This window comes from Oncorhynchus mykiss, chromosome 6, assembly GCF_013265735.2.
Source record: "Oncorhynchus mykiss isolate Arlee chromosome 6, USDA_OmykA_1.1, whole genome shotgun sequence".
In the NCBI taxonomy this organism is placed as follows: Eukaryota; Metazoa; Chordata; class Actinopteri; order Salmoniformes; family Salmonidae; genus Oncorhynchus; species Oncorhynchus mykiss.
The window spans coordinates 24,024,300-24,047,229 of record NC_048570.1 but is presented as its reverse complement, the minus strand read 5'-3'; the positions used below and the strand labels follow the sequence as shown (position 1 = coordinate 24,047,229).

General features: G+C 44.6%; 4 protein-coding genes across 5 annotated transcripts; 2 read left to right on the top strand and 2 right to left on the bottom strand.

The window, feature by feature from the left end:
- Positions 1-1,027: 1,027 nt before the first annotated feature.
- LOC110525569 (coiled-coil domain-containing protein 157) lies at positions 1,028-4,710 on the bottom strand. The gene is made up of 10 exons (XM_021605786.2): positions 4,617-4,710; positions 4,484-4,526; positions 3,779-4,308; positions 3,562-3,639; positions 3,277-3,446; positions 2,951-3,127; positions 2,608-2,776; positions 2,231-2,382; positions 1,940-2,037; positions 1,028-1,769 (listed from the first exon to the last, which is right to left on the bottom strand). Exons 3-10 carry the CDS (start codon positions 4,029-4,031, stop codon positions 1,514-1,516), a joined length of 1,353 nt encoding a protein of 450 aa, XP_021461461.1. The 5' UTR covers positions 4,032-4,308; positions 4,484-4,526; positions 4,617-4,710; the 3' UTR covers positions 1,028-1,513.
- A 160-nt stretch (positions 4,711-4,870) lies between these two features.
- On the bottom strand, positions 4,871-5,201 carry LOC110525570 (coiled-coil domain-containing protein 157). Its single transcript, XM_021605787.2, has one exon. The coding sequence runs from the start codon at positions 5,120-5,122 to the stop codon at positions 4,871-4,873; it is 252 nt and encodes an 83-aa protein (XP_021461462.1). The 5' UTR covers positions 5,123-5,201.
- A 108-nt stretch (positions 5,202-5,309) lies between these two features.
- Positions 5,310-15,161, top strand: LOC110525567 (splicing factor 3A subunit 1). Of its 2 annotated transcripts, none has more exons than XM_021605784.2 (15): positions 5,310-5,551; positions 10,543-10,652; positions 10,750-10,957; positions 11,102-11,353; positions 11,714-11,788; positions 11,896-12,046; positions 12,178-12,377; positions 12,545-12,659; positions 12,799-13,106; positions 13,265-13,516; positions 13,624-13,831; positions 13,987-14,141; positions 14,302-14,403; positions 14,539-14,610; positions 14,711-15,161. In XM_021605784.2, exons 1-15 carry the CDS (start codon positions 5,504-5,506, stop codon positions 14,810-14,812), a joined length of 2,358 nt encoding a protein of 785 aa, XP_021461459.1. In that variant the 5' UTR covers positions 5,310-5,503; the 3' UTR covers positions 14,813-15,161. The 2 variants fall into 2 exon arrangements, with proteins under 2 accessions (XP_021461459.1, XP_021461458.1); XM_021605783.2 differs by having other exon boundaries at positions 11,096-11,353.
- A 69-nt stretch (positions 15,162-15,230) lies between these two features.
- On the top strand, positions 15,231-22,684 carry LOC110525568 (TBC1 domain family member 10A). The gene is made up of 9 exons (XM_021605785.2): positions 15,231-16,035; positions 18,172-18,271; positions 19,496-19,603; positions 19,690-19,796; positions 19,936-20,050; positions 20,292-20,357; positions 20,487-20,676; positions 20,889-21,043; positions 21,843-22,684. Exons 1-9 carry the CDS (start codon positions 15,854-15,856, stop codon positions 22,470-22,472), a joined length of 1,653 nt encoding a protein of 550 aa, XP_021461460.2. The 5' UTR covers positions 15,231-15,853; the 3' UTR covers positions 22,473-22,684.
- Positions 22,685-22,930: the final 246 nt, after the last annotated feature.

Genomic DNA, 22,930 nt, shown 5'->3' with positions numbered 1-22,930 from the left:
CTGTTTTAGACTGACAATTTTAAGGTATTTAAAATTATTTTTGCAGGTTGTGCTTGAGCACATTCTTTATTGATGAGTTTAAATAATTGATGGGCTTTAATGGGCTTGTTATGCTCAGTTTATTATTGCTTTACCTTCCAAACCAGATAACTGTTTCACTACCTCCTTGTGGATAATTGTGCTAAGTGCTTTTGGGAGAAGTCAGCATATACAAATTTGTGATTCAAACAGTGTTGGGGAAACTACTCTGAAAATATCGTTTACCAAGCTACCAATTACTTCACAATGGTATAAGTTAATCTACACTAAAGCTACCCTTTAGAAAAATATAGTTTACTTAACTATTTTTTCAAAGTAGCTTTAGTTATGTTCAAAAGGCTGTGAATTATTTTAGTTAATCACATCAGTAATGTTAGTTAGTCATATCAGAGCTGTAGCTCCGCCCACCGGTGAAGTGGAGCAGAGCATGCTGGGTGATCTCCAGCTCAGAGATCAGCTCGAGAGTAGTCAAGTGAGAGAAAGTTCCAGCCATCCTTGTCTCTTCCCACCAGTTAGCTTTCAATGTGTTAGCCAAGGCCAGTGTGTGTCCTTGTTGACATACCACACACACACACACACACACTTTGGTTGAAGCAAGTTGCCAGATCACTAAGTGCCTTAGCCCATCTATACTACATACACTGTGCGGTGCAGTTTCGTGCCTGTGCATCGTCAGTGTTATTTAACCACCTCAACTGGAATCCTACCTGTCTGTCATCTGTGCCCTTACCTTCACACGGTAGCGAACACATAAAGTAAAACCTAACCTAAAGAATATACAGTCCACCAAGTCCTCACTTACAAGTTAACTACATCCAAACTACTTTGTGATAAATTATCATATCTAAATTTGAAATGTCATAAGACGACAAATTGCAAGAACAGATCACTCTAGTCAGATGTTAACAGAATTTGTAATTTAGCCAATTAAACACAAACTGTGTTTCAAGTGAGAATTAGGAAGGTCTGATGCCGAAAAAGTAGAAAATTGTCTACTTCACCCATAGTTTATTTTTGCAAAAAAGTTGTGGGTAGTTCCAGTAGTTAGCTACACCGCTACATGGGGGGAAAAGTTAAATACTACTTAAAACACTACCAAGATTAGAATTTAGTTCAACTACCACCAAGCTACTACAAAATGCACTACTCCCCAACACTGGATTCAGTGCAGAAAAAATGATTAACACAACAGTTCAAGAAATAAAAAACATGACACCACAGTTGTATTGTGTATGAATGCAAATTAATTTTCAAGTGAATAGTGACTTCAAGCCAGATCAATGTTGACAAAGATCCTGAACTCTACAGCTTAGCTGTATTGTTTCTCTACCCAAATCATCTGTGTCTTATCACAGTCTACTTATGGAGATGCCTGACATACACTTTAAACAACAGCCTCTTTCAGCCCCCGCCTCTTTGAGCATTGTTATGCTCAAAAAACTGTCACCATGATGTTGATCACCAAGTGCTGGATTCACTTCTTCCTCTGGTGCATGCAAACAGAGCGGGTTCTGGATGCCTGGCGTATCCTTGTGTAGGTTCTGGCTGCACTGGTGTCTGGGGAGAGCCGGAGGGTCTGCTGGTGCACCAGAGATGTAGTGGAGGTGGCAGAGAGTGGCGAGGTAGCGGTGGACAAGTGATCCCGAGGCCTCATCTCCATAGGGACGGCCCCTTCATCTGCTCCCTTCTTCCTCACTCCATGTTTCAACAATCCTGCACTGGAGGTCTGACTGGGATGGACAGAATGAGAGAACAGATAAAGAGTATGTCAGGATGTATTTATGAAAACACTACTAGAATTAATAATACAACCTACATGCTAAGGTAGGATTCCATTTTTGTTGTCCCTGTATTATCTGCAAACATAAATGGATATGTTATTTATGTGGTGTTGACTTACAAAGGGCTGTGTTGTACATAGGGGGTGGGTTTTAGCTGGCTCTCGCTGGGTGTGTCAGGCAGAGACTGGGTGAATCCACAGCTGCTGGGACAGGTAATCTGTAGAGATGCAATGTGTTTAATGTTTACAACTGCCCTTATCATTGTTCAAATCAGGTGTATTCAATGGATCACAACATGCAGTAGTTCTCCAGCAGCAGTTTTGAAGTATTAGCCCCTTAGCCCCTTTCATCAGTTTCCACGGTCAACACACTTTACACTAAAGGAGTAGAACTGTCCCCTGGACTCCTACCTTGGACTCCACCATGGAGGCCCCTAGTTGGGCTCTATCCCTCAGTTTCACCAGGCTACTGTGCAGGGTGCTATTCTCCTGCTCCAGAACCCTAATCCGAACATAGTTAGCCTGTAACTGTTGCTCCATATCCCCCAACACATCCCCTGTGCCTGAGACAGAGTCAAGTCTTAGATTAGAATATGCACAGAGCTGTGACAGGCAGCTTGACATGGTGATAGCATAGTCAACATACTGTAATTGTAACCAGGTCTGTGTGGTAACTATTCAAAACCAAATGTAAGTAAACCCACACTGGCAAACAATACAGAAGTCAACAAAGTCAACATGGTGGGTCAACACGGAAAACACTGGGTTATTTAGGGAAATGAACATACTCTGTGGAGATCCCTGAGGCAGGGGGTTGAGCTCCGGGAACGCCACCAGCAGCCTCTGCCTCTGGGCTAACTCCTGCACCTCTCCTCTCAACTGATTCACACTGTCTTTCAGCTCACTCACGTGACTCTCCAGTCTCTGCTTCTCCTGCTGAAGCTCAGAACACAAGGCCTCAGGGAATGCAGAGGCAAGGCAGTTAGTTATACACAAATGATTGTTCTTTGGAAATGAAATAAGGTAATATATATGCTATGCTGAAATATGTATCTGCCCAATGTATGCAAGCAGCACTATAAAATGAACTATATGAAACATTGCATTGCGGGCTGTCAGGTAGTAATATACCTGTTCTTGGGTGAGCTGGGTTTCAAGTTGGTCCTTCTCCTCTGAGATGTGTGTCAGTCGTTCCTGTAGGTCTGTCTGTCGGTCCTCACTCTTCCCCAACTGTTCCTGAAGCTCCTCACACTCCTGGTCCAGAGCATCCACTCGCTCCAGCAGAGACCTCTGCTTGGCCTGCAGTGACTGTTGAAGACAGAGTGAGACTGTGCAGTAACAACTCACTTAAAAGACACAAATCAGTGTCTTTAGAACATTTACTAGTACTGCCCCAGGTCTGGTTTTCAAGACTGCCCCCATGAGTACCCAACTCCATACATGATTGTTATACTGACCTCCTGTTGGCGACAAGCATTCTGGTACTTGGATTTCTCCTTGTCAAGTAAGAGCTGAGTAGTGGACAGTTGAGCCTCCAGCACTTGTGTCTTCTCCTCTAATTTACTCCGTGCCTCTTCCTCTACCTGCATGGTCTTCACTTCCTGATGTAGCTCATCTCTCTCACACTCTGACAAAGAAAGGACAATGTTTCGCAGTTTTTCTGTTCACAACAATTAGATAACTTGGGCTCTCTCCTTCTGCTCCTAAAACATCAGACATGGTGTGGGGGTGTATGTCCTTACCAAGTTTGTGTAACCTTTCTTTTTGCAAACTAATCCCTGCCTTCAGTTTGGAGTTGCTATCCTCCAGGGACACGGTGCCTAAAAGGGACACATTTATATTGTGAATATGATGAAAGCACCTTTACTCTTGAAATGTCCTATTATTTTTGTCTCCCTTCAAATATCTTGTTGTCAGCAAGGTTTCCTCTCTGTCCTCACTTGTTGAGTACTACTGTACCTCTCCTTAGCTCCTCATGTTCTTCCTGCAGTCTCCTCTCTGTCTCCTCCCTGGATACCTGGGCCTCCTGCAGTTTTTGCTCCAGCTGTTTTTTGCTGGCTTGGTGTGTTGCCCTTTCACGCTTCAGTTCCTCTTGTGCTCTACCGAGCTGAGCCCTGAACTCCTCCCGTTCCCTTTCCGCTGCCTGAAGGCTGTTTCTGAGAGGCTGCACTGTGGACCGCACCTCCAGCAGATGCTTACCCACCCGGCCCATGTCCCTGCGCTGCTCTATGGACCACTGGGACACATCTCCTGCATTCAGACGGCCCTGTTCCAGGGTGTCATCCACAGCCACCAGAAGGCGCTGCAGAGAGGAGGGAAGGCCCTCACTCAGACACAGCTCCACAAGAGCATCACCAGTCTCCCTCAAACTGGACTGGACCTGAGCACATGCATCACAGGGGACAAGGGATGACACTACTGTCTGGCAACTTACATTACGAGTGTCCGTGGATATAAGGGGAAGGCAGGAGGGGATGCTGCTTGAAGTTCTGTGAGTGGGACAGGAGAGGGAGCCATTTAATATTTTCTGTGGAGGACACAATGGAGTGCTTGCTGCTGTTCTTGAGGTACAGTGCTGAGACACTATTGATGGAGACTGTGAACAAAGATCACTTTTTGTGTTCAGCAGTGAGGATTCTGAAGAAAAAGTTGTATTTTCCTCACATTTTGGAGCTTTGATCACTTCTTGAATATCTTGCTTCATGCACTGAATAGGAGAGGGAAACAACATGGTCATAAGATATGCATTTAGCTATTGTATGTGAAAAATAAACACCAGGTGTGCTTTAAAACTCACCGCCCTCAGGTTGCCAACCTGGATCAAGTTATTCCAATAGTGTCTGACTACAAGGCCAATTGATACACATGGACCTTTTTGCTGAATGTGTTCTCTCTTCTGTCCTAACTTCAACTGCTCTGCATGGGCATTGAAACTTTGCAGCAGGAGCAGCAATCTAGGGGAAATAAATGGATTACAGTCATGTATAATCATTTCCAACTATTCCCTATAGCCACATCAGATCTTTACAATAAGCCATAACGTACAATAACTTACCTGTCAATCACCAACTCCAGCAAAACAATATGTGAATGCTGATTGAATTCCTCTTCCCCATCAACAAAGTCGTATTGTTCTAATAGCGACACCAGGTCCAGATTGCATGAAAGCTTATCTGGGAACTTCCAGGAGGGGAATCGAACTGGGCCTGTCCGAGAGAAGACATCGAGAACAGCACCTTGAAGATCTATTAAATCTCTCCGGAGACTTTCAACGCAGTCCTGACGTCCTAAGAGATGTGTCATATTGACAAACCTTAGTATCTTGCACTCTTTCTCTCATGGATTGTCTCAAGGCACTTGTTGTTGTTGTGCCTTCAGGAAGATGCTGTGACAGAGAGCAGTGCTGAGTTGGATGTTGTCACTTTATTTCCATAGCGACCTGGTAGTAAAACTGCAAATCCCATAATGCTTAGATGTGTTTCCGGAAGTAAAATACCTCCATTCCAGGCAGGTCAACTGACGAACAACGGTCCTATTTGGAAATAGTTTTGTGCAATTAAATCAGTTTCTAGACAAAGCTATAGTACCACAACAAGACTTGTTACTTAGTAGTGTAATTGTGAAGAGAACGAACCTCACTTTTTACGTTTTAACAGATAAGCCAAGCAAGGAATTAGCGCAGCCATGCCGCCTGGGCCTGTACAAATGGTTCAACTGGAGCCCAACAACAGGGTAAGATCTGGTACATTCAATCTATCTTTATCAAATCAAAGTGTATTGGTTGCATACACAATTTAGCAGATGTTATAGCGGGAACCGCGTAATGCTTATGTTACTGCTCCTAACAATGCATTACAATGTCAATCGAGTACACAAAAATAATAGTAAATAAATAAAGATCAAGAAACGTCTGCACTAATCTAGCTACGTTAGCTAATCAACAACCCAAATAGCACTAACAGTAATCCGAATGGAATCAATAAGCATGTACACCGGATGAGTTTGCACAAATTGTACTAAGAATGGTACTGGTATGAACATGGCAACTGAACAGCAGTAGATGAGTTTAACAGGAGACGTTCTCCAATCCCAGCAAGCAGTCATTCAACTTGCCATTCACCAGCTTTTCAAGCTTAATAATATAAAAATACGTTCGGTACTTACAAAGAGTTTTGCTGAGCAACTACTGACGTCCCGGCTGGTACTTCCAAAAAGTAAAACATATATATATATATATATATATATATATATATATATATATATATATATATATATATACAATAGATTATTTCCAGACAAGGCATTTTTTCGGTTGCCTTGTCTGGAAATAATCTATTGTTTATCTAAAGTATTGTTTTTTTTAGCAAGTGCGCATGCACCTCTAATGCACCTCCTGCGATATTATAAATGTAATTAAAATACACGAAGGCTTTTGTAGAAATATTACAATCACTGTAAAAAACACTGTATTGTCTAGTTAATCTACTTACATTAAATATTATTGCATTCTGTGTAGAGCTAGTGAAACAACAGATTGATATGATGTTCATATGCTCAGTAGTGGAAAAAGTACTCAATTGTCATACTTGAGTAAAAGTAAAGGTACCTTAACAGAAAATGACTCAAGTGAAAGTTACCCAGTAAAATACTGCTTGGAGTAAAAGTCTAAAAGTATCTGGTTTTAAATGTACTCAAGTACAGTGGTAGACACAGTTCTCAATTGTCATACTTCAGTAAAAGTAAATGCTATACATGAAATTCCTTATATTAAGCAAACCAGACGGCACCATTTGCATGTTATTTTTTTTTATTACAGACAGAGGCAAATCAAATTGTATTTGTCACATACACATGGTTCCACTACAACTACTTTATACACACAAGTGTAAAGGGATAAAGAATATGTACATAAAGATATATGAATGAGTGATGGTACAGAACGGCATAGGCATGAGATGAGTAATGTAGGGTATGTAAACATTATATTAAGTGGCATTGTTTAAAGTGACTAGTGATACATTTTTTACATACATTTTCCATTATTAAAGTGGCTGGAGTTGAGTCAGTATGTTGTCAGCAGCCACTCAATGTTAGTGGTGGCTGTTTAACAGTCTGATGGCCTTGAGATAGAAGCTGTTTTTCAGTCTCTCGGTCCCTGCTTTGATGCACCTGTACTGACATCGCCTTCTGGGTGATAGCGGGGTGAACAGGCAGGGGCTCGGGTGGTTGTTGTCCTTGATGATTTTTATGGCCTTCCTGTGACATCGGTGGTGTAGGTGTCCTGGAGGGCAGGTAGTTTGCCCTCGGTGATGCGTTGTGCAGACCTCACTACCCTCTGGAGAGCCTTACGGTTGTGGGTGGAACAGTTGCCATACCGGGCGGTGATACAGCCCGACAGGATGCTTTCAATTGTTTATCTGTAAAAAGTTTGAGTGCTTTTGGTGACAAGCCAAATTTCTTCAGCCTCCTGAGGTTGAATAGGCACTGCTGCGCCTTCTTCACCACGCTGTCTGTGTGGGTGGACCAATTCAGTTTGTCCGTGATGTGTACGCCGAGGAACTTAAAACTTTCTACCCTCTCCACTACTGTCCCGTCGATGTGGATAGGGGGCTGCTCCCTCTGCTGTTTCCTGAAGTCCACGATCATCTCCTTTGTTTTGTTGACGTTGAGTGTGAGGTTATTTTCCTGACATCACACTCTGAGGGAGGGCCCTCACCTCCTCCCTGTTGGCCGTCTCGTCATTGTTGGTAATCAAGCCTACCACTGTAGTGTCGTCCGCAAACTTGATGATTGAGTTGGAGGCGTGCATGGCCACGCAGTCGTGGGTGAACAGGGAGTACAGAAGAGGGCTCAGAACGCACCCTTGTGGGGCCCCAGTGTTGAGGATCAGCGGGGTGGAGATGTTGTTACCTACCCTCACCACCTGGGGGCGGCCCGTCAGGAAGTCCAGTACCCAGTTGCATAGGGCGGGGTCGAGACCCAGGGCCTCGAGCTTCATGACGAGTTTGGAGGGTACTATGGTGTTAAATGCTGAACTGTAGTCGATGAACAGCATTCTCACATAGGTCTTCCTCTTGTCCAGATGGGTTAGGGCAGTGTGCAGTGTGGTTGCGAATGCGTCGTCTGTGTACCTATTGGGGCGGTAAGCAAATTGGAGTGGGTCTAGTGTGTCAGGTAGGGTGGAGGTGATATGGTCCTTGACTAGTCTCTCAAAGCACTTCATGATGACGGAAGTGAGTGCTACGGGGCGGTAGTCGTTTAGCTCAGTTACCTTAGCTTTCTTGGGAACAGGAACAATGGTGGCCCTCTTGAAGCATGTGGGAACAGCAGACCTGGATAAGGATTGATTGAATATGTCCGTAAACACACCAGCCAGCTGGTCTGCGCATGCTCTGAGGACGCAGCTGGGGATGCTGTCTGGGCCTGCTGCCTTGCGAGGGTTAACACGTTTAAATGTTTTATTCACGTCGGCTGCAGTGAAGGAGAGTCCGCAGGTTTTGGTAGCGGGCCGTGTCAGTGGCACTGTATTGTCCTCAAAGCGAGCAAAGAAGTTGTTTAGTCTGTCTGGGAGCAAGACATCGTGGTCCGCGACGGGGCTGGTTTTCTTTTTGTAATCCGTGATTGACTGTAGACCCTGCCACATACCTCCTGTGTCTGAGCCGTTGAGTTGCGACTCTACTTTGTCTCTATACTGACGCTTAGCTTGTTTGATTGCCTTGCGGAGGGAATAGCTGCACTGTTTGTATTATGTCATGTTTCCGGTCACCTTGCCCTGGTTAAAACCAGTTGTTCGCGCTTTCAGTTTTGTGCGAATGCTGCCATCAATCCACGGTTTCTGGTTTGGGAATGTTTTAATAGTTGCTGTGGGTACGACATCGCCAATGCACTTGCTAATGAACTCGCTCACCGAATCAGCGTATTCGTCAATGTTGTTGTTGGACGCAATGCAGAACTTATCCCAATCCACGTGATCGAAGCAATCTTGAAGCGTGGAATCAGATTGTTCGGACCAGCGTTGAACAGACCTGAGAGCGGGAGCTTCCGTTTTAGTCTCTGTCTATAGGCTGGGAGCAACGAAATGGAGTTGTGGGCCGCTTTTCCGAAAGGAATGCGGGGGAGGGCCTTATATGCGCCGCGGAAGTTTGAATAACAATGATCCAGGGTTTTACCAGCCCTGGTAGCACAATCGATATGCTGATAGAATTTAGCGAGTCTTGTTTTCAGATTAGCCTTGTTAAAATCCCTAATACAATGAATGCAGCCTCAGGATATGTGATTTCCAGTTTACATAGAGTCAAATAAAGTTAGTTCAGGGCCATCGATGTGTCTGCTTGGGGGGGAATATATGAGGCTGTGATTATTATCGAAGAGAATTCTCTTGGTAGAAAATGCGGTCGACATTTGATTGTAAGGAATTCTAAGTCAGGTGAACAGAAGGATTTGAGTTCCTGTATGTTGTTATGATCACACCATGTCTCTTTAATCATAAGGCATACCCCCCCCCCTCCGCCCTTCTTCTTACCAGAAAGATGCTTGTTTCTGTCGGCGCGATGCGTGAAGAAACCAGTTGGCTGTACCGACTCCGATAGCGTGTCTTGAGTGTCGGCGCGATGCGTGAAGAAACCAGTTGGCTGTACCGACTCCGATAGCGTGTCTTGAGTGAGCCATGTTTCCTTGAAGCAAAGAATGTTACAGTCTCTGATGTCTCTCTGGAATGCTACCCTTGCTCGGATTTCATCAACCTTGTTGTCAAGAGACTGGGCATTGGCGAGTAGTATGCTAGGGAGTGGTGCGCGATGTGCCCGTCTCCGGAGCCTGACCAGAAGACCGCTTCGTTTGTCCCTTTTACGGCGACATTGTTTTGGTTCACCGGCTGGGATCCGATCCGTTGTCCTAGGTGGTGGGCAAAACAGAGGATTCGCTTCGGGAAAGTCGTATTCCTGGTCGTAATGATGGTGAGTTAAAGAATGCTCTTATATTCAGTAGTTCCTCCTGACTATGTAATGAAACCTAAGATTACATGGGGTACCAATGTAAGAAATAACACTTAAAAAAAAGTTTCCTAGGAACGTGAAGTGAGGCGGCCATCTCTGTCGGAACACTCCAACAATCAGACATCATTTGCTAACACAGTATTTGTGTTTCGTGAGTCCGCAAGATCAGAGGCAGTAGGGATGACAACGCATTATATGACAGGAGCCATAATTCTGTCCTGCTTTAGCATTCAAAATGTAACGAGTACATTTTGGTGTCAGGGAAAATGTATGGAGTAAAAAGTACATAATTTTCTTTAGGAATGTAGTGGAGTAAAAGTAGAAGTTGTCAAATATAAATGGTAAAGTACATATACCCCAAAAAACTACTTAAGTAGTACTTAAATTATTTTTACTTAAGTACTTTACATCACTGCATATGCTGTGATAAAATCACTTACCTTTCCTGCTGCTGGATCAGCCGACCTGTGCAAGGCAGCAGAAAGGAAGGGGTGAACCTCTCGCCAAAATCTGTCTAAAATAAGCCTAATGTGTTTTCTATGGGCTTATTTTGGACCTAAGTTTGTTGCCCGCCTTTGGGACAATGACTCATGTTTAGATTGGAGACATGATCATCTCATTATAAATACATCTCTCTAATAAGCCAGGTAGCCTAGGAAGCCTCAACATGACAATGTTTGTAAAGCCTCACGAGACAGGTAATTTCTGCATTATATATTGTTTCAACAGGCAGATGAGTCAACAGAGGAAACCCCAGCAACAAAACCCATAGTTGGGATCATCTATCCACCTCCTGAGGTCCGAAACATCGTCGACAAGACTGCCAGTTTTGTAGCCAGGTTGGTTTTTCAGTCTCATTCTCAGTCGGGTTTTTATAAAATTGTACGACCTCGTATTGCAATGGTCATGCATCCTTTTCCTTCCATTAATTCTCAGGAATGGACCAGAGTTCGAGGCAAGGATCCGTCAGAATGAGATCAACAACCCAAAGTTTAACTTCCTGAACCCTAACGACCCATACCATGCTTACTACCGCCACAAAGTCAATGAATTCAAGGAGGGCAAGGGCCAGGAGCCGTCTGCGGCCGTACCAAAGGTCATGCAGCAGCAGGCCCTGCAGAACTCACAGCAGCTTCCTCAAAAGGTGTGCCTTCCTAGGCATTCGCTGGTTTTTTATCTATCGATTTATAAATCACTGATTGTCATTTGTTCACTGTAAAGTGTAAGACATGATTGATGCCTAAAAAGAGCTATTCTAAGTTATGGTTTCCTTTACCGGTAGGTGCAGGCTCAAGTGATTCATGAGACAGTGGTGCCAAAGGAGCCTCCACCTGAGTTTGAGTTCATTGCTGACCCTCCTTCAATCTCAGCATTCGACCTGGATGTTGTCAAGCTGACCGCCCAGTTTGTTGCTCGCAACGGGCGCCAGTTCCTCACACAGCTCATGCAGAAAGAACAGCGAAACTACCAGTTTGACTTCCTGCGACCTCAACACAGCCTCTTCAACTACTTCACCAAGCTGGTGGAGCAGTACACTAAGGTACAGCGTCATACCAATTATTATTGATTGTGGCATATACCTTGTTGAAATATATCATTACATTTTATTTTTATTTTTTTTACCTTTATTTAACTTGGCAAGTCAGTTAAGAACAAATTCCTATTTTCAATGACGGCCTAGGAAACAGTGGGTTAACTGCCTTGTTCAGGGGCAGAACGACAGATTTTTACCTTGTCAGCTTGGGGATTCGATCTTGCACCCTTTCGGATACAAGTCCAACGCTCTAACCACTAGGCTACCTGCCGCCCATCATATAATAATTTGGCTTGTTTGTAGGATAACATGTCTTCAGCTGGTTGTGTTGTGATGCCCACCCGTCTTGGGTCTTTTCCCACCTAGATTCTGATCCCTCCCAAGGGACTTCTGATAAAGCTGAAAAGAGAGTCTGAGAACCCCAGGGAGGTGCTGGACCAGGTATGTCCCTGAAGCTTTGATGTAGGGTTTACAGACCATAAGCTCTTAAAATGGCCATAGTCTATAATTCCATGCATTAACAGTTTATCGCCTGGCTTTACCAACAGGTGAGGTACCGTGTTGAATGGGCGAAGTTCCAGGAACGTGAAAGGAAGAAGGAGGAGGAGGAGCGGGAGAAAGAACGTGTGTCCTACGCCCAAATTGACTGGCATGACTTTGTAGTGGTGGAGACCGTGGACTTTCAGCCTAATGAACAAGGTAGAGAAATGAACTGTCAGCCAGACAAATTAATATGAATAGATAGTTCATTTTCGGTTCCTGAGAGATTGTTTTCCACCGCCTGTGTCACTAGTTTTGTAATGATGGTGTTATGACTTGTATTCCAACAGGCCACTTCCCCCCACCCACCACACCTGAGGAGCTGGGAGCTCGCATCCTGACCCAGGAGCGTTATGACAAGTTTGGAGAGAGTGAGGAGGTGGAGATGGAGGTTGAAAGTGAGGATGAGGAGGACGATGAGCGGGAGGAGCGGGATGATGGGCGTCCCACACAGCCTGATCAGGACACACAGCTGCAAGACATGGATGAGGTTAGTAGACAGACCTGTTTCAGTATACACACACAACAGTAGGAAGTCATTAACAGCTTATTACTCCTTAACAGAGTTACTGATTGAACATGAATGTAATATTACTATTATTAGGAAATAGTGTAATCAATGTAGAGTCACATGAGTCTTTGATGCCTTCTGCCCAGGGTTCTGATGATGAGGAAGATGGCAAGGCACCATTGCCCCCAGACAACCCCATGCCACCCCCACTGCCCCCTACTCCAGACCAGGTCATTATCCGCAAGGACTATGACCCCAAAGGTGAGAGAGATTCCATCATCAGGACCTAAACACCCCTTATGCTAGATGTTTTAATATCATGTATGACAATAAAGGTCAGGAAAATACATGCATGTTCTTCATTTGCCCTTACATTTGATACATTTTTCTTGCCCTGTAGCCTCCAAGCCACAGCCTCCAGCCAAGACTCTGGATGAGTACCTCATCTCTCCCATCACGGGTGAGAGGATCCAAGCCAGTAAGATGCAGGAGCACATGCGCATTGGGCTACTGGATCCCCGCTGGCTGGAGCAGAGGGACCGGGGCATCAGAGAGAGGCAAATCGAGGACGAGGTTTACGCCCCTGGCATGGACATTGAGAGCAGCCTGAAACAGTTGGCTGAGAGGCGTACTGATATCTTTGGCGTGGAGGAGACAGCCATCGGTAAGAAGATTGGAGAAGAGGAGATCCAGAAGCCTGAGGAGAAGGTGAGTGCAAGTGGAGAGGGAATAGCCATTTGTTTTCTTTTTGTGTAAAATAAATGTCTAAGAGGAATCGATTACTAGTCATTAGGTTATAATCTCTAACTTAATTTAGTTGTCATTATGTGGTCAGAGTTTTTACTTAACGCACCTTCCTTTCTTAGGTGACCTGGGATGGGCACTCTGGCAGCATGGCACGTACTCAGCAAGCAGCACAGGCCAACATCACCCTACAGGAGCAGATTGAGGCCATTCACAAGGCCAAGGGACTGGTGCAGGAGGATGAAAGCAAAGAGAAGATTGGACCGAGCAAGCCTGAGCTTTACCATCATCATCAATCACCCCTCATCTCCTCTGCCCCCCTTCTGCCCAAACCCAGCCCTCCAATGAACACGATGGCTCGGGCCCCTCCTTCCGCAAGTTGCTTTCTTGTTCAATAGAAGTGTTAAATCATTTATTTTATGTAACATGAATTTGTCAATATATAAGGTTGACTGTATATTCTTCCTTGTGAATCATGCAGATGCTGCCCCCTGTACGCACCACTCTCCTGTCAGCTGTGCCTGTGATTCCACGGCCCCCCATGGCCCCTGTGCAGATGCGCCTGGCCCCAGGGCAGGTTCTAACACCCATGCCTCCCATGATGCATGCTCCCCGCATCAACGTGGTACCCATGCCCCAACCACCTCACATGATGGCCCCCAGACCACCCCCCATGGTGGTACCAACTTGTAAGAGATCCATTGCTATACTATTCTCACAGTGTTAAATACTTTGAAATCCAATGAATGACTTCAGAAATATGCAGTGCAACAAATTACTTTATTTACTATTTTTAAGCATGTTATTGATAGATTGACTGACTTTAATCTTCTTTCCTGTCCAGCATTTGTCCCTGCCCCTCCTGTCCCGCAGCCCCCCCGCCCTGACCCTCAGCCACCTTCCCACCCACCCCCACGCCATGATGATGAGCCTGCCACCAAGAAGATGAAGACAGAGGACAACCTTATACCAGAGGAGGATTTCCTCCGCATATACAAGGTTTGTTGGCCTATTAAATATCATGGACTAATGGCAAAATGCGGTAGTGTGAATGATCCACGGCTGTATTTTTATATGCCATGTTGGTCATCCTATGCTTGCTGTTGGTAGTTCTGTATATTGACATGTACGGGTTATTCTACTGTATATTATTTTATAGGGTTCGGTGTCGGTCAAAGTACAAGTTCCCAACATGCAGGACAAGACGGAATGGAAGCTAAGTGGACAAGCGCTCAACTTCACTGTCCCACTCACAGATCAGGTATGTTAGTAGTTCACCTACCATTCCACTCTCCCTTTTACCAATACAGTATATATTCTCATGAGTGCACATCCATGAAGTCAAATTTTCTGGAATATTTCACATTTCTGAACTTCCCATTCTATCTCACCACAGGTATCTGTTATTAAAGTCAAAATCCATGAAGCCACTGGCATGCCAGCTGGAAAACAAAAGCTACAGTATGAGGTAAGCATTGTTGTTTCCATTTAAATAATTGTATGTGTAAATGTAAACTGACGTGACTGGTTATCATTGGAGTCATTTACATCTATCACTTCTATTACAGGGAATTTTCATCAAAGATTCCAACTCGCTGGCCTACTACAACATGAACAACGGTTCAGTCATACACCTGGCACTGAAGGAGAGAGGTGGGAGAAAGAAGTGAACATCCCCCCAACAGGTTTCTCTGCCATACACAGCCAGTTTGCGACATTTTGTAATTTACCCCCAAGTAATTATTATAATGTCAGAAAAATGGGGGTAAATGAGCAACTTTACCAGAGCAGCTCTTTCAAATGATTTATGTCCTTTGTTGGTCATACCAATTATAAAGAATGCTTGAGGCGTAGTCTATACATAACCTATAATTAGTTTTGGTTTCGTATTTTAAGCCTTGATTCTTTTCTAAATGTTAATTGTATTATTTAAGGGGATTGTATGCATGCAGGTGGTTTCTGTCCAGATTTTCCAGCCCATGTCAGTCCATCAAATAAAGTAATAAAATGTCACCATTATGTCATTTGAGTGTGTTCAGTATTTTGAATGGGGCATACTGTCATGGTGTGCAACTGGGATATGCAGCTCAAAATATTGAGTAAGCAGATGTTCAAGAGAGTGAGGCAGCTGATGTGACTACCAATGGGGAAAGCAAGTTGCAACCACTGCGCTAGATGAGAGCGCAGGCAGGACATCCGAACTTCTCAACTTGCCTTGACAAGGAAACAGAATACATGGACCAAGAGGAAGGAAGGAACGACACAAACTGTCTTTTAGCTTGCTTCACCAACATGACATAACCAACAAATACACATTTGTGGTGAATTGTGCTACCTAGTTAGCTAGCTGGCTAACTTTCTAGCTAACTAATTCATTGCCACATTACAAGCTAGCTAGGCTAGCCAGATTCGTTTACGATCATTAACGCACACACGGCAGCTAGCTGATGTTACTGTCTGAAAAGGCTGGGACGTCAACATCACACGGGAAAACGTGGGGTGTTTACTAACATTTCGCTCGCTCAGTTACGAATTTTGTTGTTAATAACTAGATGAAATAGCTAGCTACATACCAGACGCTAGCTAGTCCTGACAGCTATCGTTAGCTAGCTACGTATTCCATGACATTAGTTTTGTTTGTAAACGTTCGCCTGGTTACATACTGTTGGTTGTGACAGTGCCAAATAAATAAATGTATTATTGAGAGAATCATGGCTAAAATAGGGAATGGTCGCCAGTCGGCCGACTCGAGAAGTATTAGGACCATTAGTAGCAGTCATATGGACGACGAGAGCTCCCTTGGCTCAGACTCCGAGATGAACGGCTTTACCAACGACAGGCACACTGATAAATATGGATTTATTGGAGGGGCGCAACAGTATTCAGAAGAATCGTAAGTAACGTTGGTGTTCTGCTCACATTGTCCCATATAATTTGTAAGCTTGCACACTCCTATAGTTACTTGGGTGTGTGAAATGTGACTACATCAAATGTGTGTTTTTAAAGGGTTGTCTCTTCTCTAGTCCCATCTATGAAAAAAGGCATGCCTCCAGTATCAACCTCCCAATTAATGTGAATGGGGCCATTTGGGGTGTACTTGGCATAAACGCACTGTTCTTACCGAATGTGACTTATTTCTCTAACTAAGTTGTTTAAATACCCTGTACTATTTTAAGATATGTGAACCAATTTACTAAAACTGCGGACTAGCATAAAGTCTCTGTAAGCAGAGACCCTCCCTTGAAGCCACCAGTCTGTGCTGAAGTTCTGGGAAGGCCCCTGATTGTTTACATACAGTGTTTGGTCTTGCCTAGGATGATAAGAACCGAACACCCTGAAAGGGGGAACTGAGAATAAACCTTTAGGTGTGAAGGGCGACACTGACCAGCTTTATCATCTTAGTCTCCTTTCCTGTTCATCTCCCTCTTTTGTGGTGTCTTTGAATCACAATGCCTTATGGACACTGACGTCATATTAACTTTTGGACTATGCAGCTGACAGCATGGGGACTCAAATGCTCCCTGTCATGATTGGAGGGACACCAGGCTTTGTTTTCTTCCTTTTACACTTGGTTCAGCACATGTTTTTCATGACTGACTTGTCTCTTTTCTTTTAATAGTAGGCTTACATTAAGTTGAAATCTTAGGATGCATAGTTAGAGTACTGCAACTGGGATATGCATTGATTACACATTGATTTTCTCAATGCACCCTTCTCCTTCCAAATAATTTAATATGTCAACAATATTATGTATTTTATTCCAATTTCCTCTTTTATGGTTTTGCCAGAGGCAACAAGAGGTAAGTCTCTCTAATTGTGAGAAGTCTTTGTTCTTGTGCTTATGTCCATGCCCTGCAGTGTAGCACACTGCAAATGGAAGGAATGAGTGAAATATGTGCAAGCACTATCTGTCTGGGAGCTTCCTGTGTTCTGTAGTGTTGGCTGGCCTTGTGCAACATCTCTGGTGCCCCATTGTTGGAGTGCCTCTTCTGGCTCAGGGTTTTATAGGGAATGGGAGACAAATATTTTTTTAAATTAAGATTTCTATGTGATGAACAAAATTCTACTTAAGTACAGCAGAGTCTATTTATTTTCATTTGTGTAAGGTGGTAGGCAAACTGGCAAAGGAAGATAAATATTTGTATCTTAGCTTTGGGGATTGGAGTGAATAGAATTACTGCTAGAATCCTTAATTGAAACAATAGGAAAGAGTTTCCCACCCCCATTTTTCTGAAAAGGCAAGAGATGGGGCTGGAGAAATGTAACCGCTCTCAAATTCATAGACAATACATGTGATATCATGTCCAGTCCTTGTATCCATAGCTCTGTTTTTACCAGGCTTTGAAGCTAAACAGTTCTTGTTTACATTTGACTTTGTTTACTAACATTTTGGTAAACTATTTTGTGTTCTGATGAGGTACTACAGTTGAACTGAGCACATGAGGCATTTATATGTTATATTCTTCAACAATCAATGGGTATAGATCAATCATTCAGAAGAGAAAAAGTGGATGCAGCAACTAAGGCTTCTGGCTTTAAGAGGAAAGAGGGTTGTCAAAATTTAAAGGCCTCTCTTTGAAGACTTCTTATATCCCATGATTACAAGGTTGTGCTGATGATTACATGCTGCTTGAGCGCCATCAAGCCAAGCTATAAGAAAACGTTAGGCCTATATATTTTCTCATGCTCAGTTCCATTTCTTGGATGGAGGCATGGAGCCAAACTTACCACATTATAGCATTACCTAATCTCTTTTCTGGTTCTGCACAAGGCCCACCCTGCCTGCGTACGTAGAGGGAAAATCAAATGCCTCCCAGATACCTGTTTTACCCTTTCCTCCCTCTGAATTTCTTATCTTTAATGCTTCAAAACCTGTTTATTTGCATTCTAGTTCTACACTTTTTTTTTTTTATAAAACAATTTGAAACTCTAGAAAGCTATAACAGATTTTTATCAAATGAATTCTATCATTTTGTTTAGATTTAGGAAGTTCTAACATGTCCTCCTTGTTCTTCTGTCTCTCCCTCAGGGCTCAGGATGTCCCTCCAGAGGTGCTGAGGCAGCGAGAGGTCAAGTGGCTAGACATGCTGAGCAACTGGGACAAATGGATGGTCAAGAGACACAAAAAGGTCAGAGAGTTGCTGAGAGTTGGAACATTCATAGGGCTGACAACTTAATTTGTTGCCGTGTCTAGACTGTTGTGACACTGTCTCTTACCATCTGGTGGTCTTAATTATTCCTTAAACGATCCTAAATAAGTTCTTGCACAGTATGTGGCAACTCCTTATTATGTTATTAGCCAACCAGGGCCTAGTTAGTTCTTGCATCTTGATAGCACTCTGCCCTGGTTTTGTAAATCTAAGTATTGCTTCCATGCCATCCTCTGTCCAGGCATGTTGGGGGTTTGGGCTGTATTGTAATGGCTGCTACAGCACAGTTACTGTTAGAACAACAACACTGTTTGTGTTCCCTAATAATTCAGACAAGCCAGTGATTAACCTGCATGTCAGACACTGACTTGTTTCTTCCCCAGTAAACTTTAATGGTTGGAAGAAGTGTAAAGCTTTGGATAGTTTCCTTCATGGAGGTTGTTCAGGGCTTTGGCTTCTCAGGCCGGTTGGTTTCCATCTCAAGTTGCCTAGCCAGTTCTACCCGTGTGTCTAACGTTAACTATTAAACTTCAGCCTAATCGCAATTCCATGAGTCAGCAGCAGGGCATAACACAACCCATCCCTTTATTTCCCTCACCGACTCCATGTTGGAACACGTGACCGAGCAAGACTCTGGGTGGGGGTAACATCACATGACCCATCCCTGTAACAAAGTTAGGGTGGAGATTGCAGGTTTGACAGCGACTAGCTTGTTCTCACTGCAAACTCAAGTATGCCTTGGTTAAGGGTATTACCACATGAAACGCACTGAAGTGCACGCACTTAAATAAACACAAAAATGATCAGTAAGCAATGTTTCCTCTGGCTGCTATGCTGGTTGATCCCAGAGTTCACTCAGGAGTCATAGTGTCTCTGTTTCCCCTTCTCTACTTTGCTGTTCCATGACTTCCTCCAATGGCTGTTCATACTCTTCTGGAAAGAGTGGCAGTAGCTTATGATCTCTGTAAAAAGAAATGGACTGAGTAGAAGTGTGAATGAGTTATTCAACTGAACGCATAGAGTATTGTATAGGTCCAACGGCTTGTTTTGTTTCCATGATTACAGGGTCCCTCCAGTTCAGTCAACGATACTGACTCTATAATGCTCTAGTATAACAACTCTCTTGTAATGCAGCTGGATTTTTTACAGTCTTTGGAACAATCTTTGGTTGGTAATAAATACATTTTTCTGTCTCTTTAACAGGTGAGACTGCGGTGCCAGAAAGGAATCCCTCCCTCACTGCGAGGCCGTGCTTGGCTCTACCTGTCAGGAGGAAAAGTGAAGAGGGAACAGAACCGGGGGAAGTTCGAGGTTGGTTATGTTCTTTCTCTTGCTCACGCTCTCTGTTTGTTTTTCCTGTGTGGGACTGAGGTTGATTCTCCCTAGTGTTGTTTCAGGAGCTGGACAGTCAGGCTGGAGACCCAAAAGAGCTGGATGTGATTGAGAAAGACCTGCACAGACAGTTCCCCTTCCATGAGATGTTTGTATCACGAGGGGGCCACGGGTTAGTTGTCTCACACAATAGGATCGTTTATCCTCACTCAGGGACTAATGTTTGACATTTAGTCTTGTCTGACCTTTGTCCGTGTGTGTGTTCATTGCTGTGTTCATGGGTTTGTGTGTGTGTTTGTTTACCCACACAGACAGAAGGACCTGTTCCGTGTTCTGAAGGCCTACACGCTGTACAGGCCAGAGGAAGGCTACTGTCAAGCCCAGGCCCCCATTGCTGCTGTGCTGCTCATGCACATGCCTGCTGAGGTGAACCCTGTGCCTCTTGTGCTGTGGTTCTCTCACAATGACTCCCTGACCTGTGGTTTAGCTAAGTGAATAGTGCTCTCGACCAGCTTCCTTCCTTTTGTGACCCTTGTTACAATGGAATTGTTTATGTACGCTACACCTATAGCTAGCCTGCCGTAACTTTGTGCTTTAGTTGTTTCCCTCTAAAGGTATGGTTCCAGTCACAATTTCCTAACACCATCATCTGTATGTTTTTCCACAGGATGCATTCTGGGGGCTGGTCCAAATTTGTGAGAAGTACCTCCCTGGATACTACAGTGCAGGGCTGGTAAGACATGTACCCTTCACTAATGCACTACAAGATAAGGCCCATAGAGTAAGGTAGACCACACAAGATGTGTTTTGTTCTCCTGTCAGGATGAAACTATGTACTTCTCTCTCTCCTCTGTCCCTGCAGGAGGCCATCCAGTTAGATGGAGAGATCCTGTATGCTTTGATGCGGCGTGTCTCCCCCATAACCTACCGCCACCTGGAGAAACATAAAATAGAGCCCATTCTCTACATGACAGAGTGGTTCATGTGTGCCTTCTCCCGCACCCTGCCCTGGGCCTCAGTTCTCCGTGTCTGGGACATGTTCCTCTGTGACGGTTCGTTAGTTGCAGAAACTCCCACACAAACATCTGTCTTGGATTCATTCAGTTACAACCTCCAATTTATACACTGGAGATGGGCACTATTGTTGATCACCCATTGAGATAATCAGTAAAGTTCCGGTGATGCTTGCAATTGTGGATGTTAAACTCTGGAATCATCCCTCATGTCCAGTTAGTGACTGTGTGACCTATTACCTCTCCCCCAGGTGTAAAGATAATTTTCCGGGTGGGCCTGGTGCTGCTGAAGTGCATGCTGGGTACCCGTGAGAAGCTGAATGCGTGTCAGGGCCAGTATGAGACCATGGAGCTGCTGAGGGCCATAGAGCCACGCTACATGCAGGAGGGCTTCCTCGTCCGGGAGGTAAGGGCTTCCTCGTCCGGGAGGTAAGGGCTTCCTCGTCCGGGAGGTAAGGGCTTCCTCGTCCGGGAGGTAAGGGCTTCCTCGCCCGGGAGGTAAGGGCTTCCTCGCCCGGGAGGTAAGGGCTTCCTCGCCCGGGAGGTAAGGGCTTCCTCGCCCGGGAGGTAAGGGCTTCCTCGCCCGGGAGGTAAGGGCTTCACTAGCAGGGAGTCAACGACTATAGAGATACACAGGACTTACACAATAATAAACACCGGAGAAGTATCGTCTTCAAGCACACTGGGATACATCTAGCTGCTGAGTCCGGTTAGATAGCGATTAGAATGACACCCCTATTTTACCCAGAGTGGAAATATCATCTGTGCCTGGCTAAAGAGAGCAATGGCTGTTCAAAAATGTAGTAATACAGTGGAAATGTAGAGTTCAGAGTGGAAGTTAAAGTGATTCACAGTTCTGACTGGTCAGTGTCTAGTCCCTCTCTGGCTTTGTGTGGGTGTCTCTTCACTTTGACAATAGCCTCTCTGATAGTGTTGACCATCCTCACTGTGAGTGACTATGAAGCTCCTTTAGCCTCAGGCAGTTTGACATTTACTAACAAGGTTAAGATAAGGACTGGAATGTCTCACCACCTAACAAACCTTTTCTCCTCTTGGCCATTAGCACTATACTTTTTGAATCACATTTCCTACAAGATAGCCTAAACCAATTGAGTATTTTCATACATAAGTTTCCCAGTGTACTGCATGCCTATAATCTATCAGTGACCAGCAGTAACCTCTCTCTCTTTCTTCTCCTCCCTCAGGTTCTGGATGTGCCCATCTCAGAGCGGGACGTTGAGAGCGAGCACCATGTTCAGCTGAAGCGCTGGAGGAAGAACCGCGGTGAGCTGCACTGGAAGTCTCCTCCCAGAATGCACGGTGCCAGGGCTATCATGGCCTCGGAGCCTCCCAGTCGCCAGGACCTTCGTCAGAACCCCACCATCATCGTCGAGTCGCCCCTGCCTGCCCCTCAGCTGCAGAAGGGAGAGAAGAAGGGCAAAGAGGAGAAGAAGAGCATTAAGAAAGGAAGTATGAAGAAAACCCCTCCTCCTGTCACGGAGATCCCCAACCCTTATAATTTACCTGGTGACCCTAAGCTTCCACTCAGAGATCCTCAGCTTCCACTCAGATATCCTCTGCCTCAGCTTCCACTCAGAGATCCTCAGCCTACTCTGAGAGACTCACCAGTACAGAAGCTCCTCGTCAATGACACACACCTCCCAAACACACCTAAAGACTCTCACCTACCCCAACAACCAGCCCTTAATGACCAACCAGCCCTCAACGACCAACCAGTCTTTAACGACCAGTCTCTTCTCAAAGAGTCGCCCCTCCAGATGTCCAGACAGAGCCTGAGTAGCACAGAGGCAGATCATCAGGACACATACCTGTAGCTCTCGCTGTAGGCAGAAGGTGGAACTGCATGTGTGAAACTGGGCCTGATGGTGAGTGAGAGAAGAACTGGAACAACCCCTGTTTTATCCTGGACAGTTCTCATTCACTCGCTCACTCACTCTCAGGCCCTCTGCATGCCAACCAAGCCCTCTGTCTCTTTATCAGGCACTAGCACAGCTCAGCCATATACCAGCAACTGGGTGTACCATGGCCAATGTCACTGCAGCCCAACTATGGGCGACAATTGTATATTTTTCATATATTTTTCATTTTTATTCTGCCTGCTTTTAAGACACCGTATTGCCTAGAGCAAGCACACAGTCAGCAGCATACACTAATGCATCACTGCCAAGTGTTATAATACTTTCATCCTTATGTTACCTCTTCATGCTTCTTCACTCTGACTGTTAGTGATGTGCAAGGGAGATGGTGTTCTTTGTGCAAGGGAGATGGTGTT